At 47.4% G+C, this 26,604-nt stretch overlaps 2 protein-coding genes across 7 annotated transcripts in view; one reads left to right on the top strand and one right to left on the bottom strand.

The window, feature by feature from the left end:
- Nucleotides 1–956: 956 nt before the first annotated feature.
- On the bottom strand, nucleotides 957–19,965 carry CHD9NB (CHD9 neighbor). The gene is made up of 2 exons (XM_063612699.1): nucleotides 19,469–19,965; nucleotides 957–2,145 (listed from the first exon to the last, which is right to left on the bottom strand). Exons 1-2 carry the CDS (start codon nucleotides 19,492–19,494, stop codon nucleotides 1,881–1,883), a joined length of 291 nt encoding a protein of 96 aa, XP_063468769.1. The 5' UTR covers nucleotides 19,495–19,965; the 3' UTR covers nucleotides 957–1,880.
- The window catches only part of CHD9 (chromodomain helicase DNA binding protein 9), a 278,999-nt gene continuing 264,664 nt past the window's right edge, over nucleotides 12,270–26,604 (top strand). For 2 of the 6 annotated variants that reach the window (XM_055232979.2, XM_055232973.2), the window contains exon 1: nucleotides 12,342–12,925. The gene's annotated coding sequence lies outside the window, so the exon portion shown is untranslated. Of the gene's footprint in view, nucleotides 12,926–26,604 lie in introns of all 6 variants that reach the window. The other 4 variants (XM_063612686.1, XM_063612687.1, XM_055232971.2 and 1 more) reach the window with 3 other exon arrangements.

The following is a 26,604-nucleotide window of genomic DNA, read 5'->3' as shown; positions in this document are numbered from 1 at the left end:
GATCTCATTCAGTTTCTCAGGTTTTTATGGCCAAAAAGAAGGGTCCTTTGCCGTAGCTTATTGCTTCTCCCTCCCTCTCTCCCTCTCTCCCTCATCCCTCATTCCTCCAACTCTCTCGATTTCTTCCTTTCCTTCTCGCCCACCCTCTCCCCTTTTTTCTCTTCCTCCCTCCTCCCTACCCCTTTTCACTCACCCCTCTCCTTCTCTCCCCCTCCCTTTCTGCCTCTCCCCGCTCTTTCATCTCCCTACCTCTTCCCTCTCTTTCTCTCCCTCTCCTTCTTTCCCTCCTCCCTCTCTTCCTGTTTCCCCTCCTCCTCCTTCTTCTTGCCCTCTCCTCCCTCCTCTTCTCCCTCTCCCTACCTCTTTCCTCGTTCTCTCCCTTCCCCCCTCCTCTCCCTCCTTCCTTTCTTCATCTTTCCTCCATTCCCTCCCTCCCTTCTCCCACTTCCCTCTCCGTCTCTTCCTCCCTCCCCGTCCCCCACCACCAGAGTAAAAATAAGTCCCTCAATGCATCACCCAACCTGCAGTGGGGCAACTCTAAGCTGACCGGTTACCTACTTCTCAATAGGCAGGTAGGTCCCAGTGAATAAAGAAACATGGTCCTCACTATGCACAGGCTATAAAGGGACTCGTATTTCAGTTTAATCATGAGAAAGGCTCTCTGCTTTAAGAAGCACTCTACATGCATTTCCCAAGCCAAACTGCTGGGGCTCACCTGTGGGTTCTGCTCCTTCCTGGCTGCCCATACTCAGGCAAGTAACTTTATTTCCTCCATTTCCTCATCTATAAAGTGGGGGTGGTTGGGTGGCATTAAACCATCTATGGAAAGTCCTCAGCATGGCGCCTGGCACAAAGCAACGGCTCCCTCGCCTCTGTTCTCACTCCTGTTCCACAGAATTACACCCACCCTTCTCTGCTGATCCTCTAATCTCAGATCCCCAATTCTGTCTTTCAAATGTGTTGTGTCATCATTTATTTGCAAACATGTCTGTTTGATTTCAAATGAAAACGCTTTTGAGTGGAATTAAAAACAAAACACATGCGGGGGAGAAAAGAAAGGCTGACAGACATGTTAGTAAACAGCAAAATATTTTTGAAAGCTGGATGCAGATAGCTCAGATGCTAGAGGGTTGAAATGGACAGACTTTGGCTAGGAAGAGATATGTGAATGTTAGCAGAGGGACCTTTTTTGGGGATTAAGGAATCAGGAACACAAATCTCTCTTCTTTCCTTCCCACCAGGGCTCCTTGCCCCCCTTACTGGAGGCCTAGGACCTTGTTGCCCTTAATTTACAGGATCCCAGTGGGATCCTGATATTTTCCATAGTTTCTTAACAACATTTCAAGTTAAATATTAAAATTATTCACAGACAGGGTGTGGAGTGAGCCAAGTGCAACATGTTGCTGTCAGGGGTGTTGGCTACTCCGCCAGCTGTTGAAAAAAGGAGAAAGAAAGCAAGCAAACTGAGATCCACACACCCCACATATTATGACCAAGGCGCGTTCTGACTTCAGGAAAGCCAGGCAGACGGGGATCCCTGGATGCTCACAGCTTGGCAGCAGATATTCACTGGAGCCACAACAGTCTGCTCCGAGGCTTGTCTGCATCCAGAAGTTACAGGAAAGTTCCACAACATGTGAAGACTTCTTTCGTCCTCTCTGTGGGAGAGCTGGGGAAATAGGATTCCTTATAGACTTATCCTCCCCACCCCTCCAATGTGCAAAGGCTGCTAAAAACTTCTGAAGCCTGAATCCCAAAGCTGGAGGTTTTCTCTCTCCTCCCAGTGATCGGAGCTTCTCAGGGTGGGGATTGCCTCATGGTTCTCGGGTCAAAGGCAGTTCCAGGAAGGAGGTGAGGGTCCGACTCTGGAGAGAGGCATCTCAGCTCTTTGGCTCAGGGGTTGCATCCTTCAGCGGGGCATCCTTGTAGTCTGCTGCCTGGGTGCCGGTCTCCACACCCGGCTCTCCTCCCTTGCGCTCTTCTTCAGGCTTCTGGGACTCAGCTGCCACCGTGGTGCTCTTGCTGGAGTGGCACCCCATCTCAGAGGGACACAGAGGATCCAGTGCCCTTGGACGTTCCGGGAGGAGGAAGATCTGTGCGGGTGATCCTTGGGGGCCAGCGTTAAATAACCGTCCTCTTGGAGCACTGTTGAAAAGAGCCAGTTCCGTTTCTATGGCCACAAGGAGACGCCCCCCCTGTGCATAAGGAGTCCCCTGTGGGGTGGGCAGGGCCTGGAGAGCTGCCCTTCCGGCTAACCTGGCCAATTCCAGGCACTGTGCCCCATTCATTCCACCAGAAGAATTCCCTTTTGTTTAATCTATAACTTACAAATCACCCCACCACCACCTCCTAGTTACCTGTAAACACCAGCCCCTATGTCACATGCAAAACAATCCCTGTCACTACGCAATGGGCTGTGTGGCCTACCTTGTATCTCCAGGCCACATTAAGTTCCTGGGACTCACCCCCAACTTGGAGACCACCCTTTAACCTGGAATGCCAACTCCACCCACTGTTGAGGAATAGGGAGTCTTAGGACCGTGGACTCCTGGGGTTACCCAAACACGTAAGTCATTAAAATAACTAGCTAATAGATGCTGGGTACTACTCTATGCCAAGCACAGTTCACATCCATTATTTGTTTACAACCCTAAGAAGTAGGTGTATTATTTAATCTTCATTTAACACATGGAGACACTGAGGCACAGGGAGGTTGAGTAATTTGTCTGAGGTAGTTTCTAACAGCCAGCAAATAGGAGAGCTGGGATTTGAACCCAAGTCATCTGCCTTCCAACCTCTTATATTTTACTTTCTTATTTTTTTTACTTGTTTTTGAGACAAGGTCTCACTCTTGCCCAGGCTGGAGTGCATTGGTGCAATTATGGCTCACTGCAGCCTCAACCTAGGCTCAAGTGATCCTCTCAGCTCCGCCTCCCAAGTAGCAGGGACTATAGGTGTATGCCACCATGCCCAGCTAAGTTTTGTTTGTTTTGTTTTTTTGTAGAGGTGCTGGGAGTTGGAGGGTGGTGGGGTTCTCACTTTGTTGCCCAGGCTGATCTCAAACTCCTGGGTTCAAGCGATCTGCCTGTTCAGCTTCCCAAAGTGTTGAGATTACGGGTGTAAGCCATCCTGTCTACTTATCACTATGCTAATCTTATCTACTTTGAAGACCCCATCAGGCTATCTTCACCCACCAGGACAGATGTTATCCACTTCGTAGGCTGTTATTGTGCTTTTAATCTGGGACACACGGGTAAAGGTTTTTGCAGCTGTGAGCAATCTCTGATGTGAATACTTCCTTAGTGAAGCCTCGTGTTCTATGGAACTGGAGTTTGGAACTCCTGTGCTCTATAGTTGACCCTATGTTATTTTCTGATCACCTAGCATTCCTTTTCCTAACTCTAGTAGGGGACTGATAATCCTGACCCAGCTCCTAGGAAGCTAGATGGAGGGTCACGCAGGACTGTGAAGTGGCTTTTCAGAGAAGTACATTTACAATGATTCTTTGTGTATGCACACAGCAGTCAAAGGTGACATTGACTCGGATTCACTTGTGGAGGGCAGGTGCATACCGGCCTCGGGCACTTTACACAGACCTTCTTGGTTACTCCTCCCAGTCACACAGTCCTACAAGGAAGTATTATTAATCCCACTTTAGAGTTCAAATCACTGAGTCCAGAGTGGTTAGGTCAGTTACCCGGGGTCACAAAACTGGTAAGCAGCCAGCTCAGAATGCAAGCACAGGTCCTTCTGTCTCCAGAGCCTGTGATCTTCCCACTACAACCCCCTTACTGCCCCTGCCTCTGGTTAGTGCCATTCCTCCTCCCTGGGTGTGGGAATTCAGTGATCTGCAAGAATGCCGCAAAACTCCCCTATAAATCAGCTTTCTTTGAACAAGCTTCTTGCCAACAGGGCCTGGCAGAGTGACAATTCAGAATACATTATGATGCTATTTACCTCTCCCACATAAATGCCAAAGTACACTTTGGGGCTGTCAGGGTGGAAGAGGGAGGTTTCATTTACCTTCCAATTGAGATGCCCTGTTTGAGGCAAATCCTCATTTGGATATTGGGATCCAGGGCCAACAATCCTCTTGTGAAGCCTCCAAATTAATCATGCTTAACTCAAGTCAGCCTAAGAGACAGGCAGCAGGAGCACCCAGGGGCAAGGTGAGAAACCCTAGGATTGTGCATGGACCAGTTTAGAGGCAAGGTCCATGGGATTAGATGAGGGAGTCTTTACAAAATGAATGTGGTAAGAAATCTTGGCTTGCAGCTGGGCGTGGTGGCTTATGCCTGTAACCTAGCACTTTAGGAGGCCGAGGCAGGTGGATCACTTGAACCCAAGAGCTCAAGACCGGCCTGGCAACATGGTAAAACTCCATCTCTACAAAAAAAAAAAAAAAAAAAATACAAAAATTAGATGAGCATGGTGGGGCATACCTGTAGTCCCAGCTACTTGGGAGGCTGAGGAGGGAGGATGGCTTGGGCCCAGGAGATGTAGGTTGCAGTGAGCCAAGATTGTGCCAATGCCCTCCAGCCTAGTAAACAGAGCTAGACCTTGCCTTAATTTAAAAATCTTCTTCAAGACAGTGACAGCAGAACTTTAAATGAAGCACAAGGCCCACGAATCCAGCCCTGTCCACACCCAACCTCTTCCTCAACTCCCAGAAATGGATTCACTTTGGATGAGGACTGTGATTTGCCAGATCTGCTAGCTGGCTCAGCTCAGGGTAGGAATAGCTGGCACAGCCCTAGGAATAGAATATGACCAGAAGAAAGGCAAGAACAGAGAAATGAGGTATGGGCAACCCAAAGATGGATGGGACCTCAGTAGATCACATTTTAAATATTTTCAGCTTTAAACTGCTTCCTTAGACATTACTAACTACAAAACATAGCAAACATGCACATGCATACACACAAGTCCACATTAAAAACACAAAAACTTCTTGAAAAACATACTGACCATATCATATGTTGGCAAGGTTGTGGAGCAACTGGAACTCTCATATAGTGTTAGTGGGAACCATGATATGGTGCAGCCCCTAGAGAAAACAGTTTGGCAGTTTCTTAAGAATTATACATTCATCACAGGGCATTTACCTGTATTAGTGGGCCCTGGATGCCATAAGAAAATACCACAGACTGGGTGGCTTACACAAGACATCTATTTCCTCACAGTTCTGGAGGCTAGAAGTTCATGAGCAAGATGCTTGCAAAGTTCAGGTTCTGGTGTGGGCTCCCTTCCTGGCTTGTATATGGCCCCCTTCTCACTGTGTCCTCACGTGGCCTTTTCTCAGTGCTCGTGGAAAGAGAAAGCTCTGATATCCCTTCCTCCTCTTATAAGGATACCAGTTCTATCAGATTTCAGCCCCATCCTTATGACTTCATTTAACCTTAATTGCCTCCATAAAGTCCCTGTCTCCAAATACAGTCACATTGGAGTTCAGGGTTTCAACATATACATTTGGAGGTAGGGCTGGGTGTGGTGGCTCACACTTGTAATAGCAGTTTGCGAGGCCAAGGTGGGTGGATCACTTGTGGTCAGGAGTTCAAGACCAGTCTGGTCAACATGGTGAAACCCCATCTCTACTAAAAATACACAAATTAGCCAGGTGTGGTGGTGTGCACCTGTAGTCCTGCCTACTCAGGAGGCAGAAGTGGGAGGATCACTTGAGCCTAGGGGAGTCCAGGCTGTAGTGAGCTATGATTGTGCCATGGCACTCCAGCCTGGGTGACAGAGACACTGTCAAAAAAAAAGAAGGAAAGGAAGGAAGGGAGGGAGGGAGGAAGGAAGGGAAAGAAGGAAGGAGGGAGGGAGGGAAGGAAGGAAAAGAAGGAAGGAAGGAAAGAAGGAAGGAAGGAAAGAAGGAAGGAAGGAAGGAAGGAAGGAAGGAAGGAAGGAAGGAGGGAAGGAAGGAAGGAAAAAAATCAAATTTACTGTTTATTAAGAAAATTTGGGCTGGATGCAGTGGCTCATGCCTGTAATCACAGTACTGTGGGAGGCTGAGGCAGGCAAGTCACTTGAACCCAGGGGTTCAAGACCAGCCTGGTCAAAATGGTGAAACCCCCTCTCTACAAAAAACATATAAAAATTAGCTGGGTGTGGTGGCATGTGCCTGTAGTCCCAGCTACTCCGGAGGCTGAAGTGGGAGGTCACTGGAATCTGGGAGGTGGAAGAGGTAAAGATTGGAGTGTGCCAAGATTGTGCCACTGCACTCCAGCCTGGGCTACAGAGTGAGACCCTGTCTCCAAAACAAAAAAGGAAAGAAAAGAAAAAAAATTTTTAAAGATCAAACAACAAAAATAAATAAAAACCATTTGCCGGCCGGGCGCGGTGGCTCACGCTTGTAATCCCAGCACTTTGGGAGGCCGAGGCGGGTGGATCACGAGGTCAGGAGATCGAGACCACGGTGAAACCCCGTCTCTACTAAAAATACAAAAAATTAGCCGGGCGTGATGGCGGGCGCCTGTAGTCTCAGCTACTCGGAGAGGCTGAGGCAGGAGAATGGCGTGAACCCGGGAGGCGGAGCTTGCAGTGAACCGAGATCGCGCCACTGCACTCCAGCCTGGGCGACAGAGCGAGACTCCGTCTCAAAAAAAAAAAAAAAAAAAAAAAAACAAACCATTTGCCAGGACCCTAGGGGGCTTATTTGCCATCTAGTCCTAGTACTCAAGATCATTTAAAATTCTCTCTTTCCTGCTTCTCACTCACTTACTCATTCAAACAAACAAACAAAAAACACTTGCCACTCATTTAGCTCAACAGCTCTTTATTGAACCACAAAGTACAAAGTTCCATTTTGGGTGCTGTGCAGTTTACAGAACCTTAATCGCAATTAAGGAGGCCTGAGCCTAGAGGCCAAGAGGGCTTGTGTGCACAGGGTCACCTAACAGCTATGACTGTAGGTCAGGAGAGTGGTCAACCCAAGGCATCCTGCAGAAGGGAAGCTGGGGACATAAGCACCCAACCTCACTCTCCTCCCTGCCTCTGGTCTCTCCCAGGTATACAATTGGCCAAACCCAGCTTGAAACTAGTAGGCATATAAGCCTTTGGTGTTGCCCATTTAAGTCAGGCTCCAAACACACAGAGCAGGATGGAGAGTGGATACAGAAGACATGTAGCACCACCCACATGGATAGGACTCTTGGTTTTTTATTTATTTATTTACATTATTTTTTAATAGAGATGGGGTCGCACTATGTTACCCAGGTGGCTCTCGAACTCCTGGGCTCAAGAGATCTTCCTGCCTCAGCCTCCCAAAGTGCTGGGATTACAGGCATGAGCCACCAGGCTCAGCCAGTTTGTTTTTTGAAATCAGGTCTCACTCTGTTGCCAGGATGGAGTGCAGTGGAGTGATCCTGCATGGCTCACTGCAGCCTCAACCTTCTGGGCTCAAGCCATCCTCCTGCCTCAGCCTCCTCAGTGGCTAGAACTACAGGCGTGTGCCACCACACCCAGCCATTTTGTGTGTGAGTGTGTGTGTGTGTGTGTGTAGACAGGGGTCTCACTATGTTGCCTAGGCTGGTCTCGAACTCCTAGCATCAAGTGATCCTCCTTCCTCGGCCTCCCAAAGTGTTGGGATTACAGACATGAGCCACCATACCTGGAGGATCTTACTCCTGATTAAGGGGCATACAATCTGCTGGAAGAGGCCACATTCTTGCAGCAAATTATACTATTTAGCAGCATCAATAAGTCCTTTAATATGGAGGATGTCACACTGGAAATAGGGAACAGGGGAGGGCTTCCTAGAGCAGGCCACATTTGAGCTGGACCTAGAAGGATGCGCAGAATATCAGCTAGTAAAAGAGGGAAGGACACAGTGGCCAAAATGTTCAAATATAAAATCCCTTCCTAAGAGTACAATTTAATTCACCAGTCATTGATGGGAAGGCAGGTAGTGGTCATGGTTAAAAGCAATTTCAGCATGAGAGGAGCCTGGGTTTGAATACCACCTCTACAGTGTACATGCTATATGCCCTTCAGCAAGTTGCTTAACATTTTTGACTCAGTTTCCCAATCTGTAAAATGTAATTAATAATAACTGCTTCCTGGGGCAGGGCGCGGTGGCTCATGTCTGTAATCCCAGCACTTTCGGAGGCCGAGGTGGGTGGATCACTTGACGTCAGGAGTCCAAGACCAGCCTGGCCAACATGGTGAAACCCTGTCTCTACTAAAAATACAAAAATTAGCCAGTCGTGGTGGTAGGTGCCTGTAGTCCCAGCTACTTGGTAGGCTGAGGCAGGAGAATCGCTTGAACTGGGAGGCGGAGGTTGCAGTGAGCCAAGATAGCTCCACCCTACTCCAGCCTGGGCGACAGAGTGAGACTCTGTCTCAAAATAATAATAATAACTGCTTCCTGGGCTGTGCATGGTGGCTCACACCTGGAATCTCAGCACTTTGGGAGGCCAAGGTAGGTGGATGGCTTGAGCTCAGGAGTTTGAGACCAGCCTGAGCAACATGGTGAGATTCTGTCTCTACCAAAAATATAAAAAATTAGCCAGACATGATGGCACACACCTGTGGTCCCAGCTTCTTGGGAGGCTGAGGTGGCAGAATCACTTGAGCCTGGGAGGTGGAGGTTGCAGTGAGCCAAGATCACACCACTGCACTCCAACCTGAGTGATAGAATGAGACCCCATCTCAAAAAAATAAAATCCAATAATTGCTTCCTGGGATTTTTGGAAAGAGTCAATGAGACAGAATCAGTTCCTCTGCTATTACACTTCATAACACTTGAGAGGGTTTGCAGGTACAATCCAGGACCAGAATGTGACCAGTCATTCCTACCAATCATAGACACACTGTGACCTCAAGAGTTAAGTTGCCAGTCAGTCCACAAGCCAGCCTCATAAGACCAAGTGTCCTTCTGGGACGGGTACCCAGGCCCTTTCCCTTTGGTCTCTTTGGCATTTCTGCCTCTTTCCTTCTCTATGCCTTCTGCTGGGGGCCCGACACGATCTTGCCCATGACTCCAGTGCCACCATTTCTAGCTCCATCCACTTTAGACCACAGAGGGTCCTCACCCTCTTTTTTTTTTTTGAGATGGAGTCTCGCTCTGTCGCCCAGGCTGGAGTGCAGTGGTGCGATCTTGGCTTACTGCAAGCTCTGCCTCTCGAGTTCATGCCATTCTCCTGCCTCGGCCTCCTGAGTAGCTGGGACTACAGGCGCCCGCCGCCATGCCCAGCTAATTTTTTGTATTTTTAGTAGAGACAGGGTTTCACCGTGTTAGCCAGGATGGTCTCGATCTCCTGACCTGTGATCCACCTGCCTCGGCCTCCCAAAGTGCTGGGATTGTAGGTGTAAGCCACTGCGCCCGGCCTGATCCTCACCCTCTTTAATGGAGGCTCACTCTAGAAGATAAGTATTCCCTTTCTTACTAAAAAATAGGTCACATCTCATAACATAATTTTATGAATTTATTTTAAAAAACAAAAGTAAACAAAATTCTCCCTTTGAAGAAAAGGGTGAACAGAACAAGAAAGCAAAAGGGATAAAAATGAGTAAATGTCCAACAATGATAGTCTAGATTAAGAAAATGTGGCACATATACAGCATGGAATACTATGCAGCCACAAAAAATGATGAGTTCATGTCCTTTGTAGGGACATGGATGAAGCTGGAAACCATCATTCTCAGCAAACTATCGAAAGGACAAAAAACCAAACACCGCATGTTCTCACTCAGGTGGGAATTAAACAGTGAGAACACTTGGACACAGGAAGGGGAACATCACACTCTGGGGCCTGTTGTGGGGTAGGGGGAGGGGTGAGGGATAGCATTAGGAGATATACCTAATGTAAATGACAAGTTAATGGATGCAGCACACCAACATGGCACATGTATACATATGTAACAAACCTGCACGTTGTGCACATGCACCCTAGAACTTAAAGTATAATAAAAAAAGTATATATATAAAAAAATGAGTACCTTGCCTATCCTGTTCCATATATAAAGCACAGCGTCCAGCACATAGTAGGTGCTTAGTAAACAGTAGTGAGGTGTTCAGGGCATGTGCTTTGGAATAAGATAATCCAGATTCACGTTCTGGGTACATTACTTGATTCCTCTACCTAGGGCAAGTTACTTAAACATTGCAAGTCTCAGTTTCTTCGCTGAGAAAGTGGGGAGAGTAACAGTGCCTACTTTGTAGGATTACTGTGAGGATTAAACTAAATTGTCAATCTAAAATCCTTAGTGCATGAGCCAGGTATGGCAGCTTGTGTCTATAATCCCAGCTACTTAGGAGGTTGGGGTGGGAGAAATGCTTGATGACAGGAGTTGTAGACCAGCCTGAGCAACATAAAAACAAAAAAAACCAAACCCCATCTCTTAAAAAAAAAAAGAAATAAAAATTTAAAAATTAGCCAGGCATGGTGGCACATGCCTGTAGTCCCAGCTACTTGGGAGTCTGAGGTGGGAGGATCCCTTGAGCTCAAGAGTTTGTGGCTGCAATGAACAATGATCACCTGGATGACAGAACAAGACCCCATCTCTTAAAGAAAACTCTTAGTGTCTAACATGTTATAATTTTTTTTTATTATTATTAACATACTTCAGCCTACCAAAACTCCTGTTTTCCATGGAGAAAACAGACCTGTTGATTACTCTGCAGTTTCCAAAAACACTGTGATTAGCAGAATGAGAAAAATGCCAGGAGAACTCAGAAGAGAAAGTCACTAGGAAGACTTAATCTCATCAGGTGATGCCAGGATCCTGCCCTTGTAATCTAGGACTTTGCCCAGGCATGCTCTGGGGCACGGTGGTGGGGAGGGAGCTGTTGCAAAGATGGGGCAAGAGTGGTCTGGACATGACTCAGACACTTTAAAGTGAAAGAATGGGAAATTGTCTGCCAGCTGGTACTTACCGTGGGCAGTCAGCACTCCTCTGACTGATTCACCTTCACCAGGGCACCAGCCTGCAGTGAAGTAGCTGGGGCTGGTTCCTATTAGTGACACCCACCACCCCTTGCCCTTCCAGGTATTGTCCACAGATGACACCTCCTCCTCCTCCTCCTCCTGCTTCTCCTCCTCCTCCTCCCCCTGCTCCTGCTTCTCCTCCTCTTCTTCCTCCTTTCTCCTGCTCCTCCTCCTCCTGCTCCTCATCCTCCTTCTCCTCCTGCTTCTCCTCATCCTCCTCTGCCCTTGATACTCACTTTGACCAGATTACACCAGGACAGAGAGTCCAAAGGTTAAATAGGCACACACACACACACACACACACACACACACTCTCACACTGGGCTAGAACAATGACAGAGCGTCCTGGGGGAGCAGAGTGGGGTCCAGGGGGAGGGGGAGAGGAGGATTGCAGGCCTCACTTTCACAAATCGCCTGAAATTTCCACCGAAGGCATTATCTCCAAATGTTGCCACAGAGATAAACTGCCAGGATTAAAAGAAAACGCGAAGACGTTCCCATAGAACTCTGTAATGCTTGTATCCATCACCAGGACTGTCTGCCCTTGGCGCCCTAAACATAGATTTATTTATTTATTTATTTTGAGGCAGGGTCTCACTCTGTCACCCAGGCTGGAGTGCAGTGGTGCGATCTCGGCTCACTGCAACCTCCTCCTTCCGGGTTCAAGGGATTCTCCCAACTCGTCCTTGCAGTAGTTGGGATTACAGGCGCCTGCCACCACGCCCGGCTAATTTTTCTATTTTTTGTAGAGACTGAGTTTTGCCATGTTGGCTAGGCTGGTCTCAAACTCCTGACCTCAAGCGATCCTCTTGCCTCAGCCTTCCAAAGTGCTGGGATTACAGGTGTGAGCTACGGTGCCTGGCCCTAAATATAGATATTTTTAATAAATCCTCTACTTATCCCACAACGAGCTCAATTGCTTTGCATTAGATCATTGGGTGTGTTAAAAGTATTCATGTGTTACATTAAATGTGAATTCAACAAGAGCAGAGATTTTTGTGTTTTGTTCTTCGTTGTATCCCTTGATTGTAGAAAAGTGGCACATAGTAGGTGCTCAGTTAATCGTTGTTAAATGAAGAAATAAATGAATTATAAACACATTAAATGTCCACCATATTTGTAAGCGTTTTGGCATGTCTTCATTGAAAGAATACCAGGCAGCTGGGAGCCATAGTTTACACCGGTAATCCCAGTGCTTTGGGAGGCTGCAGGTGAGAGGATCACTTGAGGCCAGGAGTTCAAGAGCAGCCAGGGCAACACAGAGAGACCTTGTGTCTACAAAAAACAAAACAAAACAGAAAGCAAAAAACACAATTCCCTTAAGCTGCCCCTTCCCCTTCCACTGCTCAGAGAAGGTCTTCCAGCAGAGCAGAGCACGAGGTCGCTGGCACACACCCATCCTCCACCAGCCCTGGCCTCTGTAGAGCAAGCCAGCAGAGCAGGCTGTTTCTCTCATTCAGGGACGGTTTAGGGGGTGGCAGGAAGAAAGGGTTGTTGATAGGCGAAGGGCCTCCCTGGGTTTGAGAGAACCCCAGCCTCGGATGGTCCCAGCACATTTAAAAGAGAAGCAGTGCCAAAGGGGGGGTGCACTGAAAGCTGCTGGATGAAGGGAAAGATCCCTGAGCTCAGCCCGGAAAACCGAAGGATGGATACCAGGCCGAGAGCCAGGGCCTGGCCGTCTCTCCGTGCCCCAAGAGAAAGTTCACCAAGTTCAGATCCCAGTGCCCTGCAGCGGGTGAAGGTGGTCCCGCCCCAGGCCGGATCTGGCCACAGAGCTGGCGGCGCGTTGGAAAACCGCCCACGTGGGAAGCCCTGGCTGCATTTCCGCCCTGGACTGCGCTCCCGCCTGCCAGCGAGGTCCCTGCGCAGCCGCCCCGCGCCCACTAGGTGGCGCCTGCGCTCTAGTGGGCGCTCCACAGGCTCAGCGACAGCGACAGCGACAGCTCGAACCTGAGTCCCAGGATTCCGGGGACTGGAGGGCAGCGCCGGCAGCCAAGGTAGGATTCCTGAGCCTCGGGCGTCTCCCTGGAGCCTCTGAGGTTGGGGTGGACAGCGGGGCGGCCGCTGGGCACCGCTTGCGGTCTGCAGAGATAACCGGAGGAGTCGGGGCGGCAGCACGTGTTGTAGCCGGGGTGGGGGGGGGGACCCAGAGACCCGCAGTCTCGGAGCTGGGCCTAGAGCAAGGCAGAGCACCAGGTCGCTGGCACGCTCTCATCCTCCCCAGCCCTCGCCTCCCATAGCATGCCCGAATCCCCAAGCCGCGCGTCCTCGAAGCGGAAAGCAGCCACTGTCGCCCAGAGCCACTCCAGGGTGGCAGCCGAGTGCTGATGAGGTCCAGGGCACCACTTCTTAAACTTGTCTGCACGTTGGCGTTGCTTGGGGAGCATTAAAAAAAATACGGATGCCCTAGTTCCACCCCCCCAGAGACTCAGATGTGATTGGTCTGGGTGGGGGACTGGACATCTGAGTATTAAAATGTTTGCAAGAGATTCCAGCTGGCAGCCAAATTTGAGGACCCTTGATCTAAGAAGTTGGAGAAAAACGGAGGACATTTGTTTGTTCTAACCCAGAATGCTGATGATTCCCTCCTCCTCCTTTTCCTCTAGTTCTCCCTCCTCCTCCTTTCTCATGTGCCTTTTAAGCAGGAAATGCCTCTGCCTTTGTACTGTCAAACCCAAGATAACAAACTAACCATCCCCCAACCCGCACAGTAGGGCTGGTTCTGAAAGGGTTGAACTCGAAAGTGGGCAAGGAACAGAAAGACACCAGTGTGGAATGTGAGAGAAGACTCTTAGGGGTTTACGGGTAGGATGGGGGTTCCTCCCCACCCTGATCCCAGAGAAGATCAGGAGACTGGCTGGAGCTGTCTTCCTCATTTTGGCAAACCTAGCTGATCAGGCAGTGAGAGGCCTTATAACGAGCAAGGGCCCTTTTACAACTAGTAAAAATGAGCCCTTATGTTTGTTTGCTTGTTTTATAGAGATGGGGCCTCACTATATTCACCAGGATGGTCTCAAACTCCTAGGCTCAAGCCATTCTCCAGCCTCGGCCTCCCAAAGTGCTGGGATTACAGGCATGAGCCACTGCGCCCCGCCGCCGACCCCTTATGTTTATATAACAGCAGTGTTACTAGCATGGGCATAGAATCCCCATAGGCAGCCCTTCCTTTGTGACCTTGGAAACTCACTGAACCATCCTCAGCTTCAGTTTTTGTATCTGCAAAATGAATGTGAAAATAGGGTTGCCGTGGGAATTATTCACAATAAAAGCTACTGTTTACTGAGGGTTCACCCTGTGCTAGAGGCTTTCTGTTCAGGGCTAAGTTAGACTCCTGACCATAACTTCCAAGGTAGTACTATGAATACTGCATTTGATAGCCAAGGAAACTTAGGCTCAGAGAGGCCAATGATCTTGCTCGAAGTTATATAATTAATTAATAAGAAGCATGTCCCATATTTGAACCCAGGCAGTCTGCTCTTGAGCTCAGGTGCAAAAGAACAATACTCTGCTGTTTCCCTTGTTGACCAGGATAGCGTGCATGGGGCAGGCGCGTGGTATGTCTTAACAAACACTAGCTATCACTGCTGTGAGCTGAGCACTTCCACTGAACTGACTCATTCGCTCATTCGAAATACATTTATTATTGAGAGCCTACTGTGGGCCAGGCAGTTTTCCAGATGCTAGAGATAAAATGTGAGTAAGACAGAGTTCAGCCAGCCCTGAATGAGAGAAACGGGAAGAAAGTACAGTAGATTCTCATTATTCACAAGTTCTGAATTTGCAAATTCTTCCCTGTAATCCCAGCACTTTGAGAGGCTGAGGCAGGAGGATTGCTTGAGGCTAGGAGTTTCAGATCAGCCTGGGCAACAGAGCAAGGCCCTGTTTGCTTAAAAATTATATACATTGAATAATTTTTTAAAAAAATTTGTTTGTTCGGCCGGGCACGGTGGCTCACGCTTGTAATCCCAGCACTTTGGGAGGCCGAGGCGGGCGGATCACAAGGTCAGGAGATCGAGACCACGGTGAAACCCTGTCTCTACTAAAAATACAAAAAAAAATTAGCCGGGCGTGGTGGCGGGCGCCTGTAGTCCCAGCTACTCGGAGAGGCTGAGGCAGGAGAATGGCGTGAACCCGGGAGGCGGAGCTTGCAGTGAGCCGAGATTGCGCCACTGCACTCCAGCCTGGGCGACAGAGCGAGACTCCGTCTCAAAAAAAAAAAAAAAAAAAAAAAAAAAAAAATTTGTTTGTGGCCAGGCATGGTGGCTCATGCACATAATCCCAGTACTTTGGGAAGCTGAGGCAGAAAGATTACTTGAGGCTAGGAGTTCCAGATCAGCCTGGGTAACACAGTAAGACCCCATCTCTTTATTTTAAAAATTATATAATTAAAGAATTTTTTAAAAAATGTGTTTGTGACTGGGTGTGGTGGCTCATACCTGTAATCCCAGCACTTTGGGAGACTGAGGTTTGAGCTTAGGGGTTTGAACTTAGGAGTTTGAGACCAGCCTGATCACTTGAGCTTAGGAGTTTGAGACCAGCCTGGACAGCATAGCGAGACCTTGGCTCATTTAAAAAAAAAAAAAGAGAGAGAAAAAAAAGGCCAGGTGCAGTGGCTCATGCCTGTAATCCCAGCACTTTGGGAGGCCAAGGTGGGTGGATACCTGAGGTCAGGAGTTCGAGACCAGCCTGGCCAACATGGCAAAACCCCGTCTCTACTAAAAATACAAAAAATTAGCTGGGCATGGTGGTGGGAGCCCGTAATCCCAGCTGCTTGGGAGGCTGAGGCAGGAGAATTGCTTGAACCTGGGAAGTGGAAGTTGCAGTAAGCCAAGATCATGCCATTGTCCTCCAGCCTGGGCAACAAGAGCGAAACTCCATCTCAAAAAAAAAAAAAAAAAAGAAAAAAAAAATGTTTGTGTAACCTCCGAATCAATATCCATGACACTTTCACAGTCATATACGGATGCACGTAGAATAGTGAAAAAGTTAAGTCACCCAATGTGCACATTTCCAGCCAAGGGCAAACAGGAGGACAGGCTGCTTTCTGGTTTCAGCTCTTGTGCTATAAACAAGTGTTCCTTTTGTGGTGTACTTAGTGCCACATTTTTTGCATGTTTGTGCGTTTTTGTTTGTGATGTCGCTGTTTGAAATGGCCCCAAGTGTACTGTTGATGTGCTATCTAGTGTTCCTAAGCATGAGAAGGCTGCGATGTGCCTTACAGAGAAAGTATGTCTGTTAGGTAAGCTTCGTTCAGGCATGAGTTACAGTGCAGTTGGCTGAGTTCAATGTTAATGAATAATATGTATATATATCAAAAATATATATCAAATAAGGTATCTTTTGTTTTTGTTTTTGTGGTTTTTTTTGAGACAGAGTCTCACTCTGTCTCCCAGGCTGGAGTGCAGTGGCAGGATGTCAGCTCACTGCAGTCTCTACCTCCGGAGTTCAAACGATTCTCCTGCCTCAGCCTCCCATGTAGCTGGTACTACAGGCACATGCCACCACGCCCAGCTAATTTTTGTATTTTTAGTAGAGATGGGGTTTCCCCATGTTGGCCAGGCTGGTCTCGAACTCCTGACCTCAGGTGATCACCCACTTTGGCCTCCAAAGTGCTAGGATTACAGGCTCGAGCCACAGCGCCTGGCCTATATAAGGTGTCTTTAAACAGAAACACACATAAACAAAGGTTATGCATTGATCTGCCGGCAGAAGGTGGGGTGAGGAAAAGATGTTTCTGGCAGAAAGGTCATCATGTACAGAGATAGCCAAGAGCTTGGCAAGGCCAGGGGACTCGAGGAGAGCCAGTGGGCAGGGAGTGTGGTTGTCAAAGGGAGGGAGGCTGGAGCCAGGCGGCATGGTGTCTTGTGAGCAGCTCTCATTTCATCCGATTAGCACGGTAATCCTGGCAGGTCGGACAGGATCATTTCCGCCTTTGAGAGATGATGAAATTGACGTTCCATGCTGTTAAATGACTTGCCCAAAGTTGCACTGCTGGTAAGCAGTAACACCCCCCACCCCCCAACTTAATCTAATGTTGACCAGACATTTGGGTTTTTTGTTTTGTTTTGTTTTGTTGGTTTTGGTTTCTTTTGTTGTTGTTTTTAAGACACAGGGTCTTGCTCTGTCACCCACGCCTTCTGCAATGGTATGATCATAGCTACTGCAGCCTCAACCTCCTGAGCTCAAGGGATCCTCCCACCCAGCCAAGTAGCTGGGACTACAGGTGCACACCATCATGCCCAGCTAATTTTTTAAGTAGGGTCTTCTGTGTTGCCTAGGCTGGTCTCCAACTCCTAGACTCAAGTGTTTCTCCTGCCTTGGCCTCTCAAAGCACTGGGATTACAAGCATGATCTACCTTACCTGGCCAACATTTGGGTATTGATCAGAAATCTCAGGATGTGGGCTGGAGGTTTGGTTTGTTCTGGGGAGAAATCAGTAACTAAGTGGTGGTGAAAGTGATCAAGCGTGGATGAAACCACGTGACATAGTGGCAGGGTGTGGAGAAGAAAATTTCTCATGTCCTTTAAAAAAAGAAAAATATTCCTGGTGGCTGGGTACAGTGGCATATGCCTGTAATCCCAGCACTTTGGGAAGCAGAAGTGGGAGGAATGCTTGAGGCCAAGAGTTCAAGACCAGCCTGGGCATCACAGTGAGACCCCCACCTCTATCTTTAACAACAAGAAAAATGGAAAAAAATTTAATCAAAAAATATTACTGGTATACAGACATGAATGCCTCTGTGAATGAGTCTTAGGTACTTGCAGAGGGTGGGAGTAATGACCATGGTCATAAAGACGTGGCAAAAGGAAATGTGAGGTTCTGATTCAAACTGCCCCCAGATACTAGGTCTGGGCATCGGCCTCCCCACTCGTGGGGCAGCCAGGCCTCAATCTGCCTCTTGTCTCTGCTGGATAATGACCTTGAACAGGCATCAGCAAACTTTTTCTGTAAAGGTCCAGAGAGTAAATATTTTGAGCTTTATGGACCATAGGGTTTCAGTTGCAACTGCAGTAAATTCTCACTTAATGTCCTCAATAGGTTCTTAGAAACTGCAACTTTAAGCGAAATGACGTACAGTAAGTCCTCAAGTAACGTCTTGTAACATTTCTTGTAATGTTGATGAGAAACTGACACTGTAGAGTAAAAGCAGCCGTAGATGCTATGTAAACAAATGAGTATATCTGGGTTCCAATAAAGCTTTATGGACACTGAAGTTTTGAATTTCACATAATTTTTCTGTGTCACAAAATATTATTCTTTAAACATCTTTTTCAACCATTTAAAAATGTAAAAGCTGGCCAGGCATGGTGGCTTATATCTGTGATCCCAGGACTTTGGAAGACCAAGGAGGGAGGATTGCTTGGGGCCAGGCGTTCAAGACCAGCCCGGGCAACATAGCAAGACCCCCATCTCTACAAACAAACAAACAATAAATAAATAATGTAAAAACCATTCTTAGCTCACAGGCTATACAAAAACAGACAGTAGGCTGGATGTGGCCTGTGGGCTGTAGTTTGCTGACTCCTGATCCAGAATAATGAGACCTGAGGATCAGAAGGATACTAGGTAGGTTGGGTGCAGTGGCTCATGCCTGTAGTCCCAGCACTTTGTGAAGCCGAGGCAGGAGGATTGCTTGAGGCCAGGAGTTCAAGGCCAGGCTGGGCAACATAGTGAGACCTCATTTCTATTTTTTAAATTTTAAAAATTAGCTGGGGCCTGGATTGGTGGCTCACACCTGTAATTCTAGAACTTTGGGAGGCTGAGGTGGGAGGATTACTTGAGTCTAGAAGTTCCAGACCAGCCTGGGCAACATAGCAAGACCCCATATCTACAAAAAAATGAAAAATTAGCCAGGTGTGGTGGTGCACCTGTAGTCCCAGCTACTCAGGAGGCTGAGGTAACAGAATCAATTGAGCTGAGGAGTTTGAGGTTGCAATAAGCCATGATCATGCCACTGCGCTCCACCCTGGGCAACTGAGGGGGACCCTGTCTCAGAAAACAAACAAAAATTAGCTGGGCATGGTGGCATGCACCTGCAGTCCCAGCTACTGGGGAGGCTGACAGGGGAGGATCACTTCAGACCAGGCGTTTGAGACTACAGTGAGCCATGATTGCACTACCGCACTCCAGCCTAGGTGACAGGGCAAGCTGTTGTCTCTCATTTTTTTTTTTTGAGAGTTTCGCTCTTTTGCCCAGGCTGAAGTGAAATGGCATGATCTCAGCTCACTGCAACCTCCGCCCCCCGGGTTCAAGTGATTCTCCTGCCTCAGCTTCCCAAGTAGCTGGGATTATAGGTGCCCACTGTCATGCCTGGCTAATTTTTGTATATTTAGTGGAGACGGGGTTTCGCCGTGTTGGCCAGGCTGGTCTTGAACTCCTGACCTCAGGTGATTCACCTGCCTCGGCCTCCCAAAGTGCTAGGATTACAGGCATGAGCCACCGCGCCTGGCCAAGATGCTGTCTCTTTGAAACAAACAAACAAACAAAAAAGACAGACACACAAAAGAATACTAAGTGTTCATCTAATTTGAGTCCTTACCTGACCTGTGAATCTCCATTGAACATTCTCAGCCATTTCTTGAGTCCTCAGTAAGGTGGAACTTCACATCTCACTGGGCAACTCATTCCACTGACAGAAGTTTAAAGCTGTGTCAAAGTTGTAGTTTCCCCCAAAGAAGATCATGAGAAAAGGATTCAGGTGCCAGAAATGTATTTGGGAAATGATCCCATGAAGCCCAGTGAGAGTGAAATTAACCGAGAAAGGGAGAAAAGCCAATAAAAAAGGTGTTGATGAGTGAGTTACCACTGGGCAATTGGGTCTCCATCCCTCAGGGACCCTTAGCGAGACTATAGAAAATATTTCAGAAGTGTCCCACGAAAAGGCAGGGAGACTGGGGTATATCCTCGACTCCCATCCCTCATTATTGAGGGTTGTCTCGCTGTCTGCTGTGCACACCCTTCGGCCAGAAAATAACTTAAAGCAGAAGTGAGAGGTAGCCCAGGGCATCTGGAAATGTCTGCAGGTAACCTCGGGTGAGCTGAGGAGTATGGGTGGAGCACCCATAGTGTCTCCAACAAAGTGTTTCTGACTTTGCTTTCTAAGATGTGCAACTCATACCACAAGGGGTCTTGTGAGATGACTTTGGTGTGGCACAGAGAGAGACATGGTACCCAAGAGCACAAAGTCTCAGAATAGGAAAGGGATTTTTCCTTTTTGAGCTGTCTCTTTGATCCTGCTCTGCCTGCCTCTCACCCCTGGGGCTGCCCTCTCTCCCCAGAGCAGGTGCTCCACCCACGCTGGCCTTTCACTTCCTCCAACTTGTGGGACTGGGACTCTTGCTTCTGACTATAGTCAACAGAAGTCTGGGCAAAGTACTAGAATGCTACTGTAACACTTGATTGTCTCCCCTTTCACTGGAAAGACAGCAGTCCTCCAGTTCAGGGCATTTAAGAGGCAACAGTAAGTGTGACCATTTAATAACATTGTTAAAACTATAACAATCTAATAACATTGTTTGCTGTTATGTTTATCTTTACAGTTTCCACCTGTACATGGCTTTTCATGTATGGTAGTAATATAACGTTTCCCTTAAAATAAATGTATGTAAATCGTGTGTCCATTTAAAGAAAAATATTAAATAAGAGTATCAAAGGTATGAGGATAGAATAAAATATAATAGGCCAGGTGCAGTGGCTCACGCCTGTAATCCTAATACTTTGGCAAGTAGAGGCAGGGAGATCACTTGAAGCCAGGAGTTGGACACCAGCCTGGGCAACATAATGAGACCCCCATCTCTACAAAACATTTAAAAATTACCTGGGTGTAGTGATGCGTGCCTGTAATCCAGCTACTCAGGAGGCTGAGTTGGGAGGATGGTTTAAGCCCAGGAGTTCGAGGTTACAGTGAACTATGATCGTGCCACTGCACTCCAGCCTGGGAAACAAAGCAAGACCCCAATTATTTTAAAAAAACATTTGTAGGGCCGGGCACGATGGCTCACGCCTGTAATCCCAGCACTTTGGGAGGCCGAGGAGGGTGGATCACCTGAGGTTGGGAGATCGAAACCAGCCTGACCAACATGGAGAAACCCCATCTCTACTAAAAATACAAAATTAGCCAGGCACATGCCTGTAATCCCAGATACTCAGGAGGCTAAGGGGAGAAACGCTTGGACCCGGGAGGCAGAGGTTGTGGTGAGCCAAGATCGCGCCATTGCACTCTAGCCTGGGCAACAAGAGTTAAACTCCGTCTCAAAAAAATAAAATAAAAAATAAAAGAATTTTATTTAAAAAAAAAATATATATATATATATAAAAAATACCCACCATTTATTGAGTACTTACTAAGTTCTGGATGCACTTCTAAGCACTTTCCATGCGTCATTCAAATCATTCAATTAATCCTCACCAATATGGGTTAAGTACTATTTGAGGTAGGGAATCTTTGCCCCATTTTACTACTGAGCAAACAGGCATAGGGAAGTTAAATAACTTGCCCAAAGTTATATAGCTAGGAAGTGATGAGCTGGAAAATAAACCCAGGTGGTCCTGCTCCAGATTTGTGCTCTAAATTGCAGAATTATGCTGCTTCTTATGAATTTGACACACACACACACAAAATGTGAAGGTGATATTTGAATAACTGAAGTTAGGGGAAAACTGCCCTAAAAGGTTCCCCTTTTTTATCTGTCTTCCTGTATCTACTGCCCTTTGGTTGCCATACTTTTTCTTTTTCTTTATTTTTTTATTTTTATTTTTATTTTTTTGAGACAAAGTCTCGCTCTGTCTCCTAGGCTGGAGTGCAGTGGCACGATCTTGGCTCACTGCAAACTCCGCCTCCCAGGTTCACGCCATTCTCCTGCCTCAGCCTCCTCAGTAGCTGGGACTACAGGCACCTGCCACCACACCCGGCTAATTTTTTGTATTTTTAGTAGAGACGGGGTTTCACCATGTTAGCCAGGCTGGTCTCGATCTCCTGACCTCGTGACCCGCCCACCTCGGCCTCCCAAAATGCTGGGATTACAGGCATGAGCCACCACGCCTGGCCTTTTTTTTTTTTTTTTTTTCTAAGAAAGACAGGGTCTCACTCTGTTGCCCAGGCTGGAGTCCAGTGCTCTGATCATAGCTCACTGCAGCTTAAACTCCTAGGCTCTGGCCATCCTCCCACCTCAGCCTCCAGAGTAGCTGGGGGTACAGACATGAGCCACCATGCCCAGCTATGTTTCTTTTGGTAGAGACAGGTCTGGCTGTGTTGCCCAGGCTGGTCTCAAACTCCTGGCCTCAAATGATCCTCCTGCCTCAGCCTCCCAAAGTTCTGGAATTACAGGCATGAGCCACCATATGTGGCCTGGTTGGCATATTTTCTTTAGAGCCTCAGAAGATCAATCTATTCCCTTTTCATCACCACAGTTCTTCAGATATTTGATGACAGAGAACTGGTTGGCCTTCCCAGATCTTCTGTGCTCTAGATTAAACATTGCCAGTTCCTTCTACTCGTTTCTGTTGCATGTTCTTGGCATCTTCCACCCCAGCACAGGGCCTCTTAGAACCTATAAAATTATTTTGTTGCACTTTTTTTTGCAGGTTTCCCACAGCTCATTCCAGGGGCTCAGGGTAGGGAGGGTGTGATTGGGGTGACTGACGTGGCAAAGGGCAGCTTGAGAGTGACATCAAAAAGGGGGGCCAGCTGTCAATCAGGGAAAATCCCCCTAGGGCCAGCAGTACAGTGGGCTGGAGGCTGGTGAACCTGGTTCTCTGCAGGCCAGAGATGAAGGTTCTTCAGTGCACTTGGAGCTAACCAGGCTGAAAGGGGCGGACTAACCAAATTCACCAGAGCCTGGTGAGGAAGCCAGGCTGCAAATGTATTAAATCACAAGGGAGGCTGGGCACAGTGGCTGATGCCTGTAATCCCAGCACTTTGAGAGGCCAAGGTGGGTAGATCACCTGAGGTCAGGAGTTCGAGACCAGCCTGGCCAACATGGTGAAACCTCGTCTCTACTAAAAATAGAAAAATTAGCCAGCTGGCACATGCCTGTAATCACAGCTACTTGGGAGGCTGTGGCAGGAGAATCAGTTGAGCACAGGAGTCGGAGGTTGCAGTGAGCTGAGATCGCACCATTGCACTCCAGCCTGGGCAACAGAGGAAGACTCTATCAAGAAAGAAAGAAAGAGAGAGAGAGAGAAAGAAAAAGAGAGAGGGGGGAGGGAAAAAGAAATCACAAGGGGAGAAGCAACTGCAAAGCAGTCTGAAACTTCCATGCTGACTTGACAGCACACTCTTTCTCTTGTGGGAAAGTCAGAATCTCGTTAGAAGGTTGGTTTTCGTGGAATCAAAGCAAGGTGAGCAAAATGAATGATTTTAATCGCCAGGAGAGCCTAAGATATTTGTACCCTCTGAGGGATACAAGAGTCTAGAGTGGCAGCACTGCTAGTATAATTCCCCCTTCCCGTGCTTGTGGTAAAAATGTCTGATCGATCACTGCATCTTTTCCTTCCTACTGCTCCCTGGACCAGCCCTAAGATTCTTAGCAAGAGAGTATTCTGGCCCTGCACGGTGGCTCACGCCTGTAATCCCAGCACTTTGGGAGACAAAGGCAGAAGGATTGCTTGAGCCCAGGAGTTCAAAATCAGCCAGGGCAATATAGTGACACCCCATCTCTACAAAAAAATTTAAAAATGAACTGGATGTGGGGGCGAGCGCCTGTAGTCCCAGTTACTTGGGAGGCTGAGTGGGAGGCTTGCTTGAGCCTGGGAGATTGAAGCTGCAGTGAGCTCTGATCACACCACTGCACCCCAGCCTGGGAAACAAAGCCAGATCCTGTCTCAAATTAAAAAAAAAAAAAAAAAAAGGGAGAGAGTATTCCTGGAAGCTCTGGCCAGACCTCTGAGCTGCCTGTAATACTCAAGGAGGTTTTCAGAGTTTCCACTACTCTGGACAATGTGGAAGACAATGACTCTCAAAGACTTGCTCTTTGGTACTGCTTTTTTGGAGCTCCTCATGCATCACCATTTCTCTCTACCTATGATTCCTTCAGCTTATGTTAATGCAATTGGCTCGCTTTTTGTTTTGTTGAGTCTTGATTTAATTTCCAGGCTTTGCTCTTCCAGCTTTGTCCAGAGACACATCCTGTCCTGTCCTTAAGGACTTCTGCAAATCAGTAATCACAGATGTTGCATGCAGTCCACTGATATCTACTCTCCTCGCATTTTGGGGTGGCTTACTGAATACCCATGAGTAAGAACTTCTTGCAGCCGGGTGCGGTGGCTCACGCCTGTAATCCCAGCACTTTGAGAGGCCGAGGCGGGCGGATCACGAGGTCAGGAGATCGAGACCATCCTGGATAACACGGTGAAACCCCATCTCTACTAAAAATACAAAAAATTAGCCGGGCGAGGTGGCGGGCGCCCGTAGTCCCAGCTACTCGGGAGGCTGAGGCAGGAGAATGGTGTGAACCCAGGGGGCGGAGCCTGCAGTGAGCCAAGATCGTGCAACTGCATTCCAGCCTGGGCGACAGCCAGACTCCATCTCAAAAAAAAAAAAAAAAAAAAAAAGAACTTCTTGCAATCAACAGGCAATTTGCTGGGGTGCTGGGGTTTGTTCCATTATCAAACAAACTGGGATTCCTACCCCAGTTCCATCACTTACTGGTTGTGTATGACCTTGGATGAGTTGCTTAACCTCCTGAGCCTAGTTTTATCTGCTGAAATATAGAATCGGCAGCATCACAATTTTAAACTCTTACTACTGTTATCACTCAGTTACGACTGGGGCCTGGGGTACAAAGGAAAGCAACAAGTCAGCAGAGGAAATTTAGGCACTAAACCCAAATCATGGAGTTTGCTGCTTTTTAACATTGGTTATGCTTAACTAAAGAGTTAGGAATCTTAGTATTTTGAAGCAAGCAGACCTTTTACCAGCCTTAAAAAAATGTACGTTATGTACATGGCCTCTCTTTCTACCCATATAGAGAAATGGACTTACCTAAAAGAAAAATAAATGCATACGGAGAATCAGTGGCACCTTGAGCTGAGAGAGACCTTGAGCTCCTGGAGGAGAGGTGGCTCCTGCCCGGTCTCACAGGGGAAACCCAGCTCTTGCCCTAGGAAGGCTGCTAGTCTAATGAGAGAGGCACTATATTTAACCTCAGGGAGTCTGGGAGGAGAGCCATACAGTCTTCTTGGTGTAAGCTATAGCTTCTTGTCTGCAGGCATTGCTGGGTCCGCTCCTTCTCTTTGGTCAATCAGCAGTCAGGGACAGAGAGGCTGTCATCATTCACAAGTCCATTACACCTGTGTCAATGCATATTAGCAGGCCAGTTTCTGAGGATGTGACTCAGGAATTTGTTTTTGAAAGACTTTATGTATTTTTGGTACAATTTAGATTTACAAAAAAACATTGAGATGATACTACAGAGTTCCCACATATTCCACATCCAATTTCCCCTATTATTATTATTTTTTTAATTTTGAGACAGGGTCTCTCTCTGTCACCCAGGCTGAAGTGCAGTGGTGCAATCTTGGCTCACTGCAACCTCTGTCTCCTGGGCTCAAGCCATCCTCCCACATCAGCCTCCCAAGTAGCTGGGACTATAGGCGCACACCACTATGTCCAACTAATATTTTTATTTATGGTAGGTATGGGGTCTTGCTGTGTTACCCAGGCTGGTCTTGAACTCCCGGGCTCATGCGGTCTGCCCGCCTCGACTTCCCAAAGTGTTGGGATTACAGACATGAGCCACAGAGCCAGTTTCTCCTGTTATTAACATCTTGTATTGCTATAGTACATTTGTTACAATTAACCGATATTGATATTTGATATGGTACATTTGTTACAACCTGATATTGATACATCATTATTAACTAAAAACATAGTTTATTCAGATTCCCTTAGTGTTTATTTAATGTTCTTTCTCTGTCCCAGGATCCTATCCAGAATACCAAATTATATTTATATCTTTTTTTTTTATACCAACAAAAATGGGCTTGAAACCACTTTACATTTGTTTGTTGTGTGTCCTTAGTCTCCCATTGGCTGTGACATTTTCTATGAATTTTCTTGGTTTTGATGACCTGGAGAGTTTTGAGGAATACTGGTCAGATATATTGTAAAATACCCCTCTACTGGAATTCATCTCATATTTTTGTCATGATTAGGGTTGTGGGTTTTGAAGAGGAAGACCACAGATGTAAAGTGCCATTTTTATCACATCCCATCAAGCATCTGTACTATCAACATGACTTATTACCAGCTGGCTAAGGCAGCGTTTGTCAGGTTTCTCCACTGTAAAGTTACTCATTTTCCTCCTTTTCATAGTGTCCTCTTGGAAGGAAGTCACTGAGCAGCCCACACTAGAGCCCAGGAGTTTGGGACTAGCCTGGGCAACATAGTGAGACCCCAACTCTACAGGAAAAAAAAAAATTAGCTGGGCATGGTGGCATGTGCCTGTGGTACCAGCTACTTGGCGTGCTGAGGCAGGAGAATTGCTTGAGCCTGGGAGGTCAAGGCTGCAGTGAGCTGAGATTGTGCCACTGTCTTCCAGCCTGGCACAGCCAGACCCTGTCTCAAAAATAAATAAATAAAAATTTGAAACCCACGTAGGCCTGGATTCCTACCCCACTTCCATCACTTACTGGCTGTGTTTGACCTTGAATATGTTGCTTAACCTCCTGAGCCTC

This window comes from Symphalangus syndactylus, chromosome 11, assembly GCF_028878055.3.
Source record: "Symphalangus syndactylus isolate Jambi chromosome 11, NHGRI_mSymSyn1-v2.1_pri, whole genome shotgun sequence".
NCBI lineage: Eukaryota > Metazoa > Chordata > Mammalia > Primates > Hylobatidae > Symphalangus > Symphalangus syndactylus.
This window is presented reverse-complemented; position numbering and strand designations above follow the sequence as displayed.